General features: G+C 51.7%; 1 protein-coding gene across 2 annotated transcripts; it reads left to right on the top strand.

Moving 5' to 3' along the window:
- Positions 1–6,452: 6,452 nt before the first annotated feature.
- Positions 6,453–7,524, top strand: LOC127317449 (uncharacterized). Of its 2 annotated transcripts, XM_051348014.2 has the most exons (2): positions 6,468–6,813; positions 6,895–7,524. In XM_051348014.2, the coding sequence occupies exons 1-2, from the start codon at positions 6,670–6,672 to the stop codon at positions 7,318–7,320; spliced, it is 570 nt and encodes a 189-aa protein (XP_051203974.1). In that variant the 5' UTR covers positions 6,468–6,669; the 3' UTR covers positions 7,321–7,524. The 2 variants fall into 2 exon arrangements, with proteins under 2 accessions (XP_051203969.1, XP_051203974.1); XM_051348009.2 differs by having other exon boundaries at positions 6,453–7,524.
- Positions 7,525–18,067: the final 10,543 nt, after the last annotated feature.

Here is an 18,067-nt window from a genome sequence, read left to right on the forward strand (position 1 = left end):
GCTTGATGAAGAAGGTCGTGGGTTCTTGCGAGCCCTTTTGACGCAGCGCTTCTTTGTGCGTGACCCCGATCTGTTCGGGGCTTGGGGGGCAGGAGTTTCAGTGATCGACTTTTCCTTAAGAGCCGGCGCTGGTGAGGCTGTCTGGCTTTGGGTGGTGGACCTCTCGGAATTACCCGAGCTTGAGTCCCCTTGACTGGTTTCCTCAGCTCCGCTGGAGGTTCCTTCAGTGGAGGGCTGTAGGAAAGAACACGAGCGTATCATAAACAAATGATTGAAAGCGGACAAGAGTCTGCAGGGTCGGAACCGACTTACACGCAAGCTTTCGTGAGCCGGAGCTTTGCGCTTCAGGGTTTTTCTGGCAGCCACCTTCCTCACCGCCGTCCTCGCCTGAGTCGAGGCTCGGGGGGCAACCGGTCCCGAAGATGCTTTACTCTTGGGAGCCGATTTCGGTGAAATCGGCTGACCCTGCATTATGATTTTCTTCAGAGGTGGCGAGTTACGCGAAGAGAACCAGCAGTGCGGGGGGGAGGAATACGAAAGGGGAACCGTCAGCTTGAGTGGGAGCCGGACCATCTTGTTGCTGCCAGGAGAAAGAGTTAGGTCACAGATAATCACCATAAGGCGGATACAGGAAATGCTTGATGGTACCTGGTCTGCAGGGATGTCATACTCGGCGTCGAGCTCTCTCAGCAGCGGTCCTAGAGCCTTCCGGAAGACGTGGGTCTTCCACATCGACCACCAAGTTTCAAAACCATCGGTGGTGAAGGAGAAGCGGAGGTCGTGAGGAATTGGGAGGGCCAAAGCATCAAAGAAGGTATAACACCTTTGGGCAGTGATGATGTCAGGCAGGTCAGCTCTACTTGTCGGATGGTGTAAGAAGAAGTGTGGAGGCACTGTCCGAGACCAAGCTGTCGGGCTGCCACTACCGGTTGGTAGCACTCATAACCGGGCTTTGTGATCCGGTTCGAGGTACTCATGCCAACGAGGAGGAAGCAAGGGCGAATCATGATGGAGTACAAATGTCGTGTGCCGGCGTCATCGGCAAGGTCATCCAATCGGAAAGAGACGGGGTTTTCAAAGTTTGCCGATTCGGTATAAGGATCGAACAAGGGGTTGTCCAGACCTTGGAAGAAAATCTTAAACCACCTGCTTGCTTCCTTGGAGATCAGCTTTGCTGCCCGGGAGACCATATAGGGCTTGGCCGTAGCTGGTACATCGAATTTCCTTTCCATTCACATCCGGAAAGGTGCAGGTGGTCAGTGGTGGGAAGTCTGGTATTTGGTTTTGGAAGTATAGTTGGGCCCACAGCTGAATGAACCACCAGGGGCCGCCAGTTTTGACTTGTCTTTCGAGAGAACAGTTGTGAGACATCAATTGGAGGGATCGATAAATCTCTCCAAGAAATAGTTTGCCTAGGCCGAGTTGGGTGCCTTTAGCAAGTTCATAAGCCAGGAGAGGTAATTCTTGGTGGGAGCAAGTGATGGGCCGCGAGAATATGAAGTGCTCCAACCGAGAAATTCAGAAAGGCTGTGTGCTCCTCTCTCATCACGGGGCCTTTGTTTTTCATGTAACGATTGAGGTAGGCACCCCAGCTGGTACACTCTTTTTTGGAGGAGAGAGTGAAAGGGACTTTTGGCAGTTTGAATGCAGAAGGGCTGGGGGATGCAATGTCTAGCCCTGTGATCATGGCCACATCCAGTAGGGTTGGTGTCATAGGGCCATGACCAAACATAAAGCAGTTCAGTGCATCAGACCAGAAGTAGCCGATGGTTTTCAAGATGTTCTCGTTCTTCTCAAGAGGAGATAATGATAATGACAGGGCATCGGCTATCCCTATGGTTTCCCAAGTGGCATAGTGGGATTTTGATACTCTATTGTACCATGCCACCCAACCTTCAGGAGGATTAGGCCAGGCTCGTAGGCAGTCGGCCCAGGAAGTTAGATCTAGGTTTTGGCTCACAAAGGGGATTCTGTTGGCTTCACACGAAATTAACAGGGCAGGACTCTCAGAAGAACGAGGACCGAGGCACATCGAATTTGCGAGAGAAGGGTGTGGCAGAAGGATATCTGAAGCCTAAATTAGTAGCGGAGCGAAACATTAATTCAGGTGTTTGCCATGAATCTCATGTCAAGTCGAACAGCGAGAGGGGGTTGAGGATTACCTTTAGTCCGGAAGCCGTGGTATCGGTGTTGGATGATTCCGCCATGGGATGCGTTGAAGGAGCCGGGGGCGGCGTGGTCGAGATCTGTGTAGATGGTTGTAGGTTGGAGCTGCTCAGGCAGCGATTTGGGGATCTGAGTTCGCCTTTTCAGATGGAGGTCGCAGGTTACCATTTGGAAGGGCGGCTAGGTTGACGTTCCTCGTGTTTTTTATAATGGAGACCGATGCAATGCCATCGGCTCTCCTTGGAGACTGTGTGACTTTGACCATCGGCAAAACAATTGATTGGAGAATACTTCTTCATTAACAGAGGAGGGTTTGTTGCAATGAAGAGCCGATGGTTCAAGGAGGAGCAGAAGAAGAGCCGATTGCTCGCATCTTGCTGATGCTATGTCACTAGTCCTCGCTGCCCTCGTCGTCAGCATCGTAGCTATCACCGGCGCTGTTTCCGGAGAATTCCTCGTCACCGCTGCTCTAGCCCTCGACTGGAGTTTTCTTCCTCTGCGTCGTCATCATCGTCCTCACTAAAGTCCCACTCGGGCTCCGACATTGGCTCGCTTGGGGGGATAGATTGGAAAGAAAGGTCGGTGGTCAGATCAGAGGATGAAGAGGGCTAATCGATCGGCACGGTTGAATAATGGGGAGTTTGGCGGGAATTTAACGCTATTACAGATTCCAAGGAAGTGATGCAGAGCTATCGAGTTTTCCAGAAGAGCTGACAGGGCATAATGGTGACGGATGCTGCGACGACTCTGCTATATCATGACATGACCCGACGAAGATAAGCATAATGATTTTGGAAATGTTATTTCCCAAAACCAGGGGGGCATGTGTTATCACCAGAATTTGACCAAGTCGGAGGTGGGCCACGATCAAGATAAGCTTGAAGGTTATATATGGAGAGAATACGAAGATCGGCCTTATATGCAAAGTTGGGCTAGATTGCCCATGTATCTGTAATTTATTAGATCGTATCTTAAGTTAGGAGTTAGAGTTTTACCCGTGCACGGTTAGGTGCACGCCTGAATTAGAAAGTCCCTTGGACTATAAATATGTATCTAGGGTTTATGGAATAAACAACTCACGTTCAACCCAAAACAAACCAATCTCGGCGCATCGCCAACTCCTTCGTCTCGAGGGTTTCTACCAGGGAAGCGACATGCTGCCTAGATCGCATCTTGCGATCTAGGCAGCACAAGCTCCACGTTGTTCATGCGTTGCTCGTACTGAAGCGTCTTTGATGGCGAGCAACGTAGTTATCATAGATGTGTTAGGGTTAGCATAGCTCTTCGTATAACATGCTTACGTAGTGCAACCCTTGCATGTCTAGCCGCCCTCACATCTGTCTCAGGTGTGGGGGCGGCACCCCGCTTGATCATTATTTAGTAGATCTGATCCGTTACGATTGCTCCTTGTTCTGCAAGGATTAGTTTAATATCTGCAATAGTTAGGCCTTACAAAGGGGGGGAGGATCCAGCGGCACGTAGGGTGGCGTTCGCAAGTCCTAAACAGGATGTTCCGAGGATCAACTTCATGTTGGTTTTTAGGCCTTGTTTAGGATCGGCTTACGATCACCGTGCGTGGCCGCGAGGCCCAACCTGGAGTAGGATGATCCGATTATGCGGTGAAAACCCTAAATCGTCGTAGATCTCATTAGCTTTATCTTGATCAAGCAGGATCACCATATATTCGTGCACCCCGTACGAATCATGGGTGGATCGGCTCTTTGAGCCGATTCACGAGATAACTTTGAGAGCCGATCGAGGCTCGTATTTAATGTTTACGTGTATGCCATGCAGGAAACTAAGCGAGGCATCCCCATCACCTTCCTGACCAGGTATAGGTCAGGTGGCACGCCCTTGCACTTCGCATCGCCGCGTGTGACCAGAAGAGCATTGCGGGCCGTCGCTCGGAGGGGTCTCAGCCAGCCGCAGCTCTAGGCTCTTCCCGGCTCTACAGTGTTGACAAGCCGCTGCCCGCCGGTGGGTTTTGGCAGTCAACAGGTATCTATCCAAAGTGGGCAACATTGTGAAGACTATCTCAAGCTCCATCCTCCTGAAGGATGTGGAGTTTGTCAAGGAACAAGAAAGTTGCCGAAAGGACGTCGAGCGTGCATTTGGTGTCCTCCGGCAGAGATTTGTTGTAGTCCGGTTCCCTGCTTTGACTTGGTCCAAAGATCAGATGTGGGAGGTGATGAACTGTTGTGTGTGCTTACACAATATGATTATCGAGAATGAGCGAAAGTATTTGATACCTCTGAGCGAACAAGCTGCACCATATGACAGAGAGGGTCCTCTTGCACATCCTAATCACCAGGTGCCGGCATCGTGGGCTGTGTTCATCTCTATGCGTCAGGCGATTCGCGACTCCACAATGCATCAACCAACTGCAGGATGATATGGTGGAGCACATATGGAGGCTTCGAGGCAACACCAACTGGTTTCCATTTGATTTGTTTAAAAACTTGTCAAATTATTTGCTTATTTTGTTGAACTGTTATGTTTATTTGTAAAAATAAGACAAATATTGGCAAAAAAATTCAAATTTGCCGAACTGTAACGTTTATTTGTGAAACTAAAACAAAAACGCCGATCTCCGGGCGTCTACCTGGGAGACCGCTGGAACTTCGACGCTCCCCACACCAAAGTTTCATCCAACTCGACACTATTTACCGTTGGCTTTGGCCGTTGGGAGGCACCAACAGCTGGAGTTGCTCTTAAGCCCAACCACTAGATTAAGCCCACGTCCAGAGAGTAGGACAAATGAATGGATGATACTGATCGGCCTGCATCAGTAAGAGCATCTCCACCGGCGGCCCCGATAGCAATTTGGGGGCCGGGAGCGAAAATGGGCTCTCACCGGCACGCCCCAAATGGCGCCGACCAATTTTCGAGCCCAATAGAATCGTCGGCAACCCCGTGCCGGCCCCTTGACCAAGGGCGCGAATAGGGCGCGCCGGCGCCTCGCGGAACGACGATTTTCGCGGGTGGGGGCGCCTTGTCAGCGACTGGACGCGGTGGTTCGCATCGGCCGCGACGCGGGAAGGTTGGTCGTCGGCGTTTAATGGTCTCGCGTGCAAATCGAAGCGGCCACGAGAGCAGCGACTGGCCACGCGGCATCCAGTCGCGTACGTCGCCGTTAATGCGGGCAGTTGTCGCCGCTATATAGTACGGACGCCGTCCACCACCGCAGCCGGAGCCGGAGCCCGACGCCACCACCGCCACCGCGCCATTCTCTCCTCTCCACCTCAAAATGCCGCACCGTCTGAAGACGACGTACTCAATGCTGGGCCTCAACGGCCGTGTCCTGCCGCCACCACCACCACCGCAGCCGGAGCCGGAGCCCGACGCGGACAACAGCTCCGACGACGACGTAGACCCAAGGTTCGCGGTGTGGCGCGAGGCCAACTTCGCCGATGCGGAAGTTGAGGCGGCGGAGGAGGCGGCACAGTGGGGTGAGCAGCCGTAGGCACCCCCCCGACCCGGAGCAGGCGGCGATCCTGACGTCGTTGAACGCGCAGCGGTTCCAGACGTTGAAGGAGGAGCGGTGAGAGTTCATCAACGACGCTAATCTCGAGCACGCCCTCGAGATTCGCGCTAGCGAGGGGCCACGGAGGAGGCGGGACGCCTACTGATGGAGGCAGAGCGACAGGAGCTCGCCTCCCTCAACGCTCATCGCCACTATGACGCGTTCGCCCGCGAGCAAGCGAGGCACGCCGATAACGAGTAAAGGCGGGAAGCACGGGGACGGCGCCGCCGGCAAGATCCTGCGACATCAGCCGCCATGCTCCACCGCCAGATGCGCGAAGCAAGGGCCGAGAGGCGGGCACGGATGCAGGCGGCAAAGGCGAAGAACGACGACGAGGCAGACCCGTCGCGTGCCCCGTAGTAGATTGATTAAGTTTACGTTTTTAAATTTGATTTTTAAATTTTGTTTGAATTTCGTTTTGTATCAATTCGACGTACTTTTGTATAAATTTTGTATGAATTTCGTTTAAAATCGGTGTTTAAATATCAATCTAAATTAAAATTTCTATTGGAGCTACACTACAGGGCACCGGTGTGGGAGCAACCTCCCCAAATAAAAGATGCTCTTCCGGCGACCCCCATATAACAATACCGGCGCACCTGCCGACGCCTATTTGGAGCTGCGGATGGAGATGCTTGCAGTAAGCTCGTTCCAGCAACCAGCATCAATGAGAGAGAGACAGAGCGAGGTGCATCTAGAAAAAGGCGTGTTGGTATAGTTCTGAAAAAGGAAGGGGGGGGGGGGGGAAAGACAGCCATGAAAGTCCAAGCAGGCACGCGCGTGGGAGCATCGGCTGCAACGGTCACTTTCCCCGCCCCCACTACTCATCACCGGCAGGACCAGCTCCCTCCTATCTCGACACTCTCCGGCACTAATCGATCGAACTCGGCCAGTTTATTGCTCCCGAGAAGCACGCGCACAAACAAACATTCGCTGAAACCATAGCTTCCACGAGCTTCTCAATATAATCGGCTACAGTGATGGGGAAGAAGAGGGTGGTGGCCGCGATGACGACGGCGACGACACCAGTCTTCCCGTTCACGGCGGCCGCCGACGAGACGGAGCCGCCGCACCACTTCAGCGACTACGGCTTCGACCCCCAGCTCCTCTGCTTCCCCCAGCCGGTAAGTCTCCAGTCAATAAATTCCACACATCATTTGTCAATTGAATCAGTTGCTGAACCGTACCGTCTGCTGCATTCTCAGCCCGAGACGAAGCGGTTCAAGCTCCACAAGCCCATCTCCAAGAAACGCCAACGCACGCAGGCGCAGCACAGCGACACCAAGCGGCGCCGGCGGTGGTGGAGCTCTGCCGCCGCCGCGGCGCTCCACTTCTTCTTAAAGCGCCCCTCCTCCAGCCCCGCCGCTCGGACAGCCGGCGCGTCCTCCTGCAGTAGTGCTGCCACGTTCCCGCCGACCGGGCCACTGTACTTTGCCGATGACGGAGGCGACGACGCCACGGGATGCACGTGCTGGTCGCCAGCCGTGCGGTCCGGTCGCCTGGCTGCCGCCGAGCTCGGCGTCGCCTCGGTCGCAGTTCCCTATGCCAGCCTCAGGGACATCGATTTCGGCGGTGGCGTCGGAGGAGCAGGATGGGCCGCTCCGTCGATGCCCATCTACCTCGTGACGTGAAGCTTTTCGTGCCTTTCTTGAGATCTTGGACCAATGTTTTCTGATGACCGGCCGTCAAAGGTCACGTTTACAACTGTCCTGCTTTTCTTCTTTACAGCGTGCTGTATTTTTTTTTGTCGACTCGTTTTCTCCTTCGTCAGGGATATTGTGTGTAAATGTGTGGACAGCATGTCTATGACGTGGCCACTACTACTAACTTCATCATGCCAGTTTTTTTTTCTTTTCCAAAAGGAAAACCCCCGGGGGATCACGCGTTTTCAGCCCCCGGGTGGAGGGCCGTTAGATGCACGCATCGCTCCACATGCCTGGCTCCACACTCTTTCCTTTTTTTTTTCTTTCTTCTTCCTATCTCTGCCTTATCCTCCTGTGCCCAACCTCCACGCGCCGCCGCCTCCAGCCGCTCGCCGGCGCCGCCTCCAGCCACGCGCCGCCGCCTCCCAGCCGCTCGCCGGCTCCGCCTCCCAGCCGCTCGCCGGCTCCGCCTCCCATGCCACGCACCGCTGCCTCCCGAGCCACGCGCCGCCGCCTCCCCGCCGCGCGCCGGCGCCGCTTCCCGTGCCACGCGCCGCTGCCTCCCGGCCGCTCGCCGGCGTAGCCTCCCGGCCGCTCGTCGGAGCCTCCTCTGAGTCGCGCGGCTGCCGCATCTCAGCGGCTCGATGCGTGCGCCATGGAGTTCCCGTGTGCGGCCGCCTCCCTGCCGCTCGATGCGTGCGCCATGGAGTTCATGCGGCGCACCGCTGCCGCGTCCTTGGTGGGCTGCTGCCGTGTCCCTGGTGGGCTCCTGCCGCGCGCCGCCCGGTACCTTCTCTTTCTGGACATTCCTCTCCCGGCGCTATTCACTGTCCCGGGAACCACCTGCAGCTTCGGAAATCTCAGGCGGAGGTGCTGCTGGTGCTACAAGCACAACCATGCGCCGGCACCGCGCGTCTTCGGAAGTTTGCTGCCTTAGGCCTTCGGTGTTGCTATCGGTGAAGACCGATTTTGCTAACTTAGCCCTTCGAGGTTGCTACCGGCGGAGGACTGCTTTGCTAACTTAGGTGTCAGGCGTTGCTACTGGCGGTTCCAGGCATTGCTACCTTCGGTTGCATGGAGTTGCTTCAACCTTGAATGGCGCTGCTGCCGACTGCGGGCGAGGTCACCATTGATGTCTCCAAGGATTTGCAATATATGAATAATTTTTTTGCTACATTTTTTTTACGGTTTTGCTACAATTGCTAAATGTGTTTGCTACTGGGGTCTCCGGCAAGGTCTCCGGTGAGTTCTCCGGCGAGTTCCCCGTCAACGTCTCCGATGATATCTATTTTTTGCTACATTACCATTTTTTTGCTACGCGGTCTCCGGCGAGTCTCCGGCGAGATTCCGGCGAGCTTAGACTTTTTCTTTTATTTCATGGGGCGAACCGTTTTTTGCTACAATGTAGCAAAAGCGAGTTATTTTTTTGCTGCCGGGAGGTGTTTTTTGCTACATTCAGTAAAACCAGATCTGACCGTCCAAGATGACCGATCCGACGGCTGGCGACCCGGGGGCTGGGAAATCAGATCCCCCGGGGGACGCCCAGCACTTTCCTTTCCAAAATACAGTTCAGGCGCGGACGCCGCACAAACATAATACACTTTCTCTTATTAACGAACCTTCGCATACTCTAGTTCTACGAGCATCTTGATAGACTGAGTTCAAAATTATCTAAGGGGTCTTGACACAAATGAAGTTAACACAGACATCTCGCTACTAATAGGGACGACGTCTTCCACTGAAAAAATAGTTTGCCTTTATAAGACACTAAAGTGTTAAATCCAAGGTTTAAATTCTAGTGAGTTATAGCCTATAAGTGCCACTTAAGGTAGGACGGGAGAAGCTCTATGAAACGCAAGTAGAACTCATTTAGAAAAAACTCTAGAGCTCTCTTCAAAGATATTTAGTATTTAAGAATTTATAAAATGGACATAAGAATACAACATAACGCATATTAGTAACGCATCCACTTGGCACTAGTAGAGGCATGTCATTTTGTACCTTTTATTTTCACTTATGCACGGATTAATAAATGTTTATTATAATGGCACATTTTTATAGAAAAACAACTATAGTTTCCATTGCAAATTAGTAGAAAGTTGGTCCGAAAAGGTTTGTAATGATGGACAACAACTTCATGAAAAATCAACACTAGGATCAGTTCTGAACAACATTAATGTAATGAGTTATGAATAAGTATAAAAGTTCATTATAAATAAGTTATATATATTTTTGAATATTGGAGTTGGTCATAGATCGTACAAAATGTTTGGTGAAGTATATTGAGACCATTTAGACCGTTCGATCTACTGTAAATCAGCAATCCACCGCTCCTGATACAAAGACGACATTCGTCTTCTTTACTTTCCAAAATAATTTCATCGTTAGCCATCAATCAGCATCAATACCATTTAGTTTTTTAACATATGCAACTGTATGGTATCTTCTTGTTGATCAATCAAGTTAATGAATGATCCTTTAGCTCGGATAAAGATTGTTTGTTGCCTTGTTTTTGTTCATATGCCGTACAACCCAACCCCCACTTGAGAAAACAAAATCAGCACAAAATCTTTGCCTTTCCGTTAACGTCGATATAGAAAATAAATTTGTATGTGATCCCCTCGTTTTCGTTAACTCTCTCTCTCTCTCTCTCTCTCTCAGGCAAAATAGGGAGACTATCCCCTGATCAGGACCTCAATTTGGTTTGTGTGCTCAATGAGATATTGGCCCCTCGCTCTCTTTCATGCTCCAGGCTCTCTTTTGTCAATCATGAGGCTGTGTTGGTTTGGATCTTGACAAGTTCCTGTAGATGCACTCCGTGTCAATAACAGCCAGGTGCGGGACAAGAGCAGGGAGGGGGGAGGCGACGACGTTGATGACCACGTCAGCGACACCCTTGTTAGAGCTGGCTGATGTGACGGAGACAACGGCAAGGGTATCCATGGTGTTGCAGGACACTGTAAACATGCGGGCTTGCTGCAGGTGGACGTGGGCGTGGTTATGGCCGGCGTCATGGGCGCGGTGCCGGCACCTCGACGCCGTCTTCCCAAACAGAGGCGTGCGTGGGGCTCATGGTCTAAATTGCCATGCGCCTCAGCGCGCCCATCGTTCGCAGTTCGCACCGGCAGCTCGGCGACTAGATCATCGGAAGCAACTGGAGTCGCAACGAGCCTGAGGAATTGGACGGCGTCAGCACGCCCTGCATCTCCCGCACGGCCGCACCTCCTTCTAGCCATTTTCAGCGGTAAGCTTTATTCTATCCGCAACATTTCTACAAGCCCATCTCCAAGACACGCCAGCGCATGCAGACGCAGGCACGCAGCACAGCGACAAGCGGCGCCGCCGGTGGTGGAGCTCTGCCGCCGCCGCGGCGCTGCATTTCTTCTGCGCCCCTCCTCCTCCAGCGCCGCCGCTCGGACCGTCGGCGCGTCCTCCTGCAGCAGTGCTGCCGCGTTCGCGCCGCTCGGGCCACTGTACTTTGCTGATGACGGAGGCGACGACTCCACGGGGTGCGCGCGCGTGCTGGTCGCCGGCCGTGCGGTCCGGTCGCCTGGCCGCCGCTGAGGCCAGTGTCGCCTTGGTCGCAGTTCCCTATGCCAGCCTCAGGGACGTCGATTTCGGCGGTGGCGTCGGAGGAGTTTTCCGTCGATGCCCATCTACCACGTGACGTGAAGCTCTCGTGGTTTTCTTGAGATCTTGGACCAATGTCAGTCAATGTTTTCTGATGACCGGCCGTCAAAGGTCACGTTTACAACTGGATTTCCTGCTCTTCTTCTTTACAGCGTTCTGTTATTTTTTTTGTCGACTCGTTTTCTCCTTCGACAAGGATATTGTGTGTAAATATGTGGACAGCATGTCTACGACGTGGCCACTACTACTAACTTATCATGCCAGTTTTTTTCTTCCAAAATACAGTTCAGGTGCACACGCCGCACAAACATAAGAGCATCACTATTAGTACCCTAAACTTTTAAATTCTCAAAAATAACCGATATTTTACAGTTTTCGATCAAAAAACGACGTAGACTAGAACCCTTTAACCCTCGAACCATCAAAAAATTTAAGGGCCGGACCCCTATTACTCCTCCCAACCTGTACAAGTGAGTGTTGGAGAGGCCCAACCCCTTCAACTTCTATTCCCCCACGCGCGCGGAGGGAAATTTCAGCCCCGCCTGCCGCCTCCAAACCCAGGCCGCCGGCAGACGCCACCTCACCCCGCCGCTACCGGCCATCCCACGCCCCGCCGCGACTGCCGTTAGCTCCGCCTCGCCCGCCCGAGCCTCCTCACCAGAGGAATCGGCCGCAGGCGCCCCCAATCGTCGTTGCCAACCCCATCTTCCCCAAGTCCGGCCGCCGATGTCGTCGAGCGCCACGGCGCCTCCCGGCCTCCCCTGTCGCCGCCGTCGCCACCATCGACTCCGGGGTGAGCTCCTTGTCCCGCCGAGCCCCTCCGCACTCCCCCTCTCTCCCTAGAACTCCGCCGCCACACGCGCCCGCGCCGGCCGCCCCGCAGCTCGTCGCCGGCCGAGCTCCGACGGCCATGAAGGAGCGGCGCCGCCACCATCAGGTTCGCCGCGGCCTCCTCTCTTGAACGCGCCCTTCCGCGCATACAGGAGGCCATGGGAGCGCCGCCTCCACCGCTCATCGGTGCCAGTAACTGTCGGGTTGACCAGTGGGCCTCTGTTTTTCAGGGTTTGAGGGTTCCAGTCTTTGTCTCTGTTTTTCACCCCTCAAAAGTGACAAAAAATGCCAATTCTCAATTCCTAAAATGCTTTGAAGATTTGAGGTTTAGGGTAATACACTTGCTCCTATTAACGAACCTACCATATTCTAGTTCCATGAGCACCTTGATAGACTGAGTTCAGAAATTGATCTAGGGGTCTTGAGACAGATGAATTTAACACAGACATCTCGCTACTAATAGGAACGTCGTCTTTCACTGAAAAAATATTTTACCTTTATAAAACACTAAAGTGTTACACCCGAGGTTTAAATTCTAGTGAGCTATAGCCTATAAGTGCCACTTAAGGTAGGACAGGAGACTCCGATGGTTAATGGTTAATATATCTTTTATGTTCAAAAAAAAAGAAGGTAGGACAGGAGAAGCTCTATGAAACGCAAGTAGAACTCATTTAGAAAAACCTCTAGAGCTCTCTACAAAGATATTTAGTATTTAAGAATTTATAAAATGGACATAAGAATACAACATAACGCATATTAGTAACGCATCCACTTGGCACTAGTAGAGGCATGTCAATTTGTACCTTTTATTTTTCACTTATGCACGAATTAATAAATGTTTATTATAATGGCACATTTTCATAGAAAAACAACTATAGTTTCCATTGCAAATTAGTAAGAAAGTTAGTCTGAAAACGTTTGTAATGATGCACAACAAAGCTTCGTGAAAAAACAACACTAAGATCAGTTCTGAACAACATTAATGTAATGAGTTATGAGTAAGTATAAAAGTTCATTATAAATAATTTATATGCATCTATACTATTATATTAAAGTTCATCGTAGATCGTACAATACGTTTGGTGAAGGAGATTGGGAACATCTGGAGCGTTAATCACATACTCCGTCCGATGCATTTCAGTTACGTGCTTTGTGGGATCAATCAAATCATCTCTTTCCTTATTTTTTTAGCACAATCAAATCCTCTCTTTCCTATTTAGTTAAAATCACTCTATGTTACCAGTATAATCAACTCTAATTTATCAAATCCTCTCTGTCTCTCTATTGCTAAACATGCAATCAAATTAGAACTTAGCTAACTAAAATCATACAAGTCCGTCAAAAAATAAATCAGATCTTACCTAATTAAGAACGCCCCTGCCCCTTTTCTCCCAGCAGAAGGCGACCAGCCCTCCTGTCGATGCCAACCACATGACCTACCCTCCCGCCGGCACTGCCGCTGGCCACAGACAATGTACAAGGTCACTGGCCATGGCGGCGGGAGCACGAGTTTTCTGCGGGCGCCCCATGGGCGCCCCATGTAGATTAATATAACGGCCCCTCTTCCTCCATGGGCGGATGGTGATGGGGCGGCGGCGGCTCTTGCGATGCGGTCCCCCTCCCCTCTCGTAGGCTTCCATCCGCAGCACACCGGCAGGGGCTGGTGGTGGGCGGCGGCCAGGCCCTCGGTCTGCGCCATGCCTTCCTCCCCGCCTCTAGTCGGTCGTGGAGGTGATCTCGGGCTTCTTCCGCGTCACGAGGGCGCCCGGGGCAGCAGCCTTGGGATCGACGGAGGAGGTGGCTCTCTTCTGCGTCGGAGAGGGTCGGCCTGCGGTTGGTGGTGGTGGATCTTTTGATCTATCACCGCGATCCGGCAGCGAGATGGAGGAGCATGGAAGCCGGCGATGGTGTCGCCGGTGGAGGGCTGGATTGGCCAGCCCGGGATGGTCGCCGACGTGGGGGTCCGACCTGTATAAAGGCGGCGGTCCTAGGGCCTCTCTTGCGTGAAGAGGAGGACCTACCGGAGGCTTGGACTCGTGATCTGGCCGGAGGGTTGAGTTCCGGAAGGCTCCGCCGGCGAATGTAACAATGCTTTTTGCCTGGAGTTTGCTGGATCGGAGGTATTCGGTCGTGCGCACCCATGCTTTTATTCCGACCGTTTGGTTCTGGAGGGAGCGGCGCGAAGCTCTTTTTCTGTGTTGACATCAAGTGACTATGGATCCATGATGAAAGTCGGAAGAAGAGAATTTCATGAAGGCCGGAGGGGAGGACTAGCTAAGGGAGGTTCAAGTCTCCGCGCTGTTGAGAGACTGGCTTGGTGTTCCGGGCTTCACAGCAGCGGTATGAAAGTGGGGGCGACAACACAGGTGAAGCGCAGAGTCCTACCTTTCAGGGTGAAAACCCAAGGTCTGACCTTAACTGGTTGTGCCTGGCAATGGCCTTGGTGGAGGCATTGTTTTGAGAGTGGGGACTATCTTCAGGGTGAAAACCTAAGATCTTTGATCGGCCGACGATGGTGTTTGAGCACTGTTCCCTTCTTGGAGGCGTCGTTTTTTGAAGAGTCTGTAATTCAGGTGTTGTCTTGGCGGTGGATGTACTGCTGTTGTTAGGCCCGAGATACTGTAGCGGGACTTTTGTTTCTTAGTCTTCTTTTCCTTTTTTTGGCTGTGTGCATCCGTAGTGCCATTAGGGTGGTGCGTTGTTGCAGAGGCTGGGTGTAATTGGTATCTTTTTGATATTAATATATTCCCTTTATCGAAAAAAAAATCAACCTAAAATATACGGCGGGCAGAGATAGCCGGCGGCTACGCCCTCATCATGTTCAACTCCAGCATCAACCCAGAGAAAGTATGTGAGCTCTCTCCAACACTCTGTTGTTTGGTTAAGTGGGTTCCAAAATTTAGACTAACCAATTTTGATGTTCTACCCAGTGCAATTATTTTAGCCAAGCCTTTTTCTGGTATTTCTTCCATTAGCCCACCCCTCATTATGTATTTGTGAAAGTATAGAGATGGTAAACCTAGAGGGGGGGTGAATAGGTTTCTACAAATTTTAATTCTTTCTTTGCAATATTAGGCTTTGCGGAATATAAAGATGAGCCTAATGCAAACTAGGTGAAGCAACCTATATGAGGATACAACTAACTCGAGCACGAAGGCTCTCACAGGCAGTTAAATCACAAGTAAGGAGTTCGGTTAGAGATAACCGATAGTACGCGGAGACGAGGATGTATTCCCGTGTTCCCTTGCTTTGCAACAAGGTACGTCACGTTTGGAGGAGTGGAGGTCCCACGAAGGATTCCCCGCGCCACGAAGGCTCACCCTATTCTCCGGAGCCTATCCCACGAAGGAATAGCTCACTCACTTGTGGTAGACTTTGAGGTAGCCTCCAAACCTTCACAATCTTGCCCGGAGCAAATCCACAGCCCGGATGCTTCCGGACTCCTCTTGCCTACCTAGGGTTTCCAAGGAACCCTAGGAAGCAAGCTTCTCAATGAATACAAGGGGGAATGAGATTTGGCTTGGTAGAACGGTAGATCGGGTCCTCCTCTAATGATTCCCCGGAGGGATTTGAGTTTGGGTGGAGGAGGAGGGAGATCTGAGGCTTTTGGTGTTTCTAGCAATGGAGTATGAGAGAGAGAGCTCAAGAACAGTTTGTAGTGTAGTGCCTAACTGTTCAGAGGTAGGAGAAGACCTATTTATAGTGTTCTTCGAAATACAGCCGTTGGTCACTTGCCACATCAGCAGATTCTTCGAGAAACCCGGTCAACCGGATTTGGCGCCGGACAGGCCGGTCCACAGCCCGGTCGAGCCAGACCCCTGAGGCAGGCCAGCCGGTTTCCAACCGAGCTGGGACCGGGACTTGACCGAAGCAGGCTTCTGGGCTGGATGTCGCCGGATGTCACAGCGCAGAGAACCCGGTTGCTGACCGGGCCGCTCGATCAGCGCCGGTCGAACCGGGACCGTGGACCCGAGCGACCGGTTCTAAACCGGGCTGGTGACCGGACGCACACCGGAGAGCTTCTCTTCTTCTTTGGAACTTGCCGGATGGCACCGGATTACGGGTCCGGTTGGTGACCGGGCTGCCCGGTGCCAGGGCCGGTCCGACCGGATCTGTGACCGGCCAGGCTCAGAAAAACTAGCTGATTTTCCGTCGAATTGGGGGGGTCTCCTGTTGCCTTTTGTTCCATTGCTACACCATCATACCTCTTTGGCTAATACCTGAAAGTCATCTTGTAGGCATGTATTAGTCCAAATACTCTAGCACGGTGTCATAGATACCAAAATAATGGATAAGGGTAAAATACCCTTACAATCTCCCCCTTTTTGGTATACGATGACAAACCGAGCTAGAGTAACACATAGATATTATGATAAGCTCTAAACCTTAATTCCATATAAGATATTACGACAGCTCCCCCATAATGTGTGCACTTGGAGAGTTTGCGTTTGAATGCAAAGTGCACCATTTGTGGAATATGAGAAGCTCCCCCAATATCTTTAGGAAACAAGCATGGTAGGGACAAGTATATCAACATATATAAGCATAAAGCATGATTATCCATAAAGCATGATTATCCTAACATAGAGTAGCACACATAATAGTCGTCCATACATATCCATACATGAATTATTCAAAGTAGCAAATGGTTCTTGAGAAATCAAAGCAAATACGCACAAGCCATATAAAATCCAAATAAAGCAACTCCCATGGCTTGTGACAACGAAAGAACCCCGTAATTCTAGACTCTACTCTCTTCTCCCCCTTTGGCATCGGAACACCAAAAAGGCGAAGAAAAGAGGAGAGATGCTAGCGTCCCATCAATAGAACTCGTGCCCCGCGGATGGAGAGCTGCCATCACCATCCCCATCGTCATCCTCGTCATCATCATCCTCTTCATCATCATCCTCATTACCGTCATCATCCTCTTCATCATCATCAGCAGGAGGTGCATGAGCAAATCTAGGAGTAGGACCACCAAAGCACGAGAGACGGATCAAAGTTACACGGAACATCTCATCGGTGAGAAGAGGCATCTCCCGATCTGGTGCTTGGACAGGCTCCAACTCAGGGCCAGGAGGAGGGATAGGCACATTCCTAGCAGCCATGAACTCATTTTGGCGCCTCCTTGTCTCTTGGTTCAAGGAGAGACTTTGATGTGCAACATCATTTGTATTTTTGCACATCTGCCATAAGCGAGAGAAGAACCGTGCGACACCACGCTGTGGGCGACGAGAGGAGCTGGAGCTAGCATGGTCATGGCGTGCCTTGGACCGGCGCTCAGAAGGCATCATTTCAGGAACATCCGGGTTATCACCTTGGGTAGGTACTTTGAAAGCTTCCAACCTGACCCGCTCACCTTGAGTATTGAGAGGTGCGGGCACAACCTTGTTGATGAGCAGCTGAACGTCTTGGGCAAGATTGGGAGTCAACCTCTCGCGAACACAGCGCCGTAACTCGCGATAGATGAGATCACAGCCATCAATAAGTTGCCGGTGCTCGGGGAGACGATAGTACATCAAGTTCGAGATGATATGCACGGCATTCACTTGTATCGCCGGACTTGCGATGAGAGTCTCACGGAAGAGCTTGGCAAGTAAGAGGTAGGAGTAGTACATCCCGAGAGATGGTGGGAGGTCCAGGTGTGGGTTCCGGCGGATAGCAACCAGCAATGTCCCCACGGTTGAACTTCTGCTGAGAATATATCTTGAAGCCAGAAGCACGCCCTCCACCAAACCCCAAGGCATCACAGAAATCAAGATAGTTGCAAGTGTATTTCTGTTTGCCAGTCATCCAAGTCATAGTCCGAGCGGCATCATCATGGAAAAAGGCGTGCGGTGTGAAACTGTCTCACCAAGGTTGGACAATAGCACCCATCGGTAGGTGTCAAGCACATAAGATCATACAATCCCATCCGCCTCAAGGTCGCAACCACAAAGCGAAACTTGGTGGCTTCATACATTCCAATGACATCCTTGATGGCCTTGGGCATAACAATGGTGCCTTTCTTCATGTGCTCGCGGGAGTTATAGAAATCATCCCACATGACTTGCTGTGTGTTGGTCCAGAAAAATTGATCTCCCCTGTGTAAGTGGGTGCCTCAAAGCGATAGGGGTTGGACTCTACGAGTCTTCTCCATGCCCCAATATGCACATTACCAACATGGAAATCTGGCAGTACCTCATCACCATCCTGTGCTGCCTCTTTATCTTTCCTCTTATTGGCAGTTTTCTTGATTCGGCCTCCAGTTGAGCTGCCACCCGTAGTCTGAGGA

Source organism: Lolium perenne, chromosome 1 (genome assembly GCF_019359855.2).
Source record: "Lolium perenne isolate Kyuss_39 chromosome 1, Kyuss_2.0, whole genome shotgun sequence".
Lineage (NCBI taxonomy): Eukaryota > Viridiplantae > Streptophyta > Magnoliopsida > Poales > Poaceae > Lolium > Lolium perenne.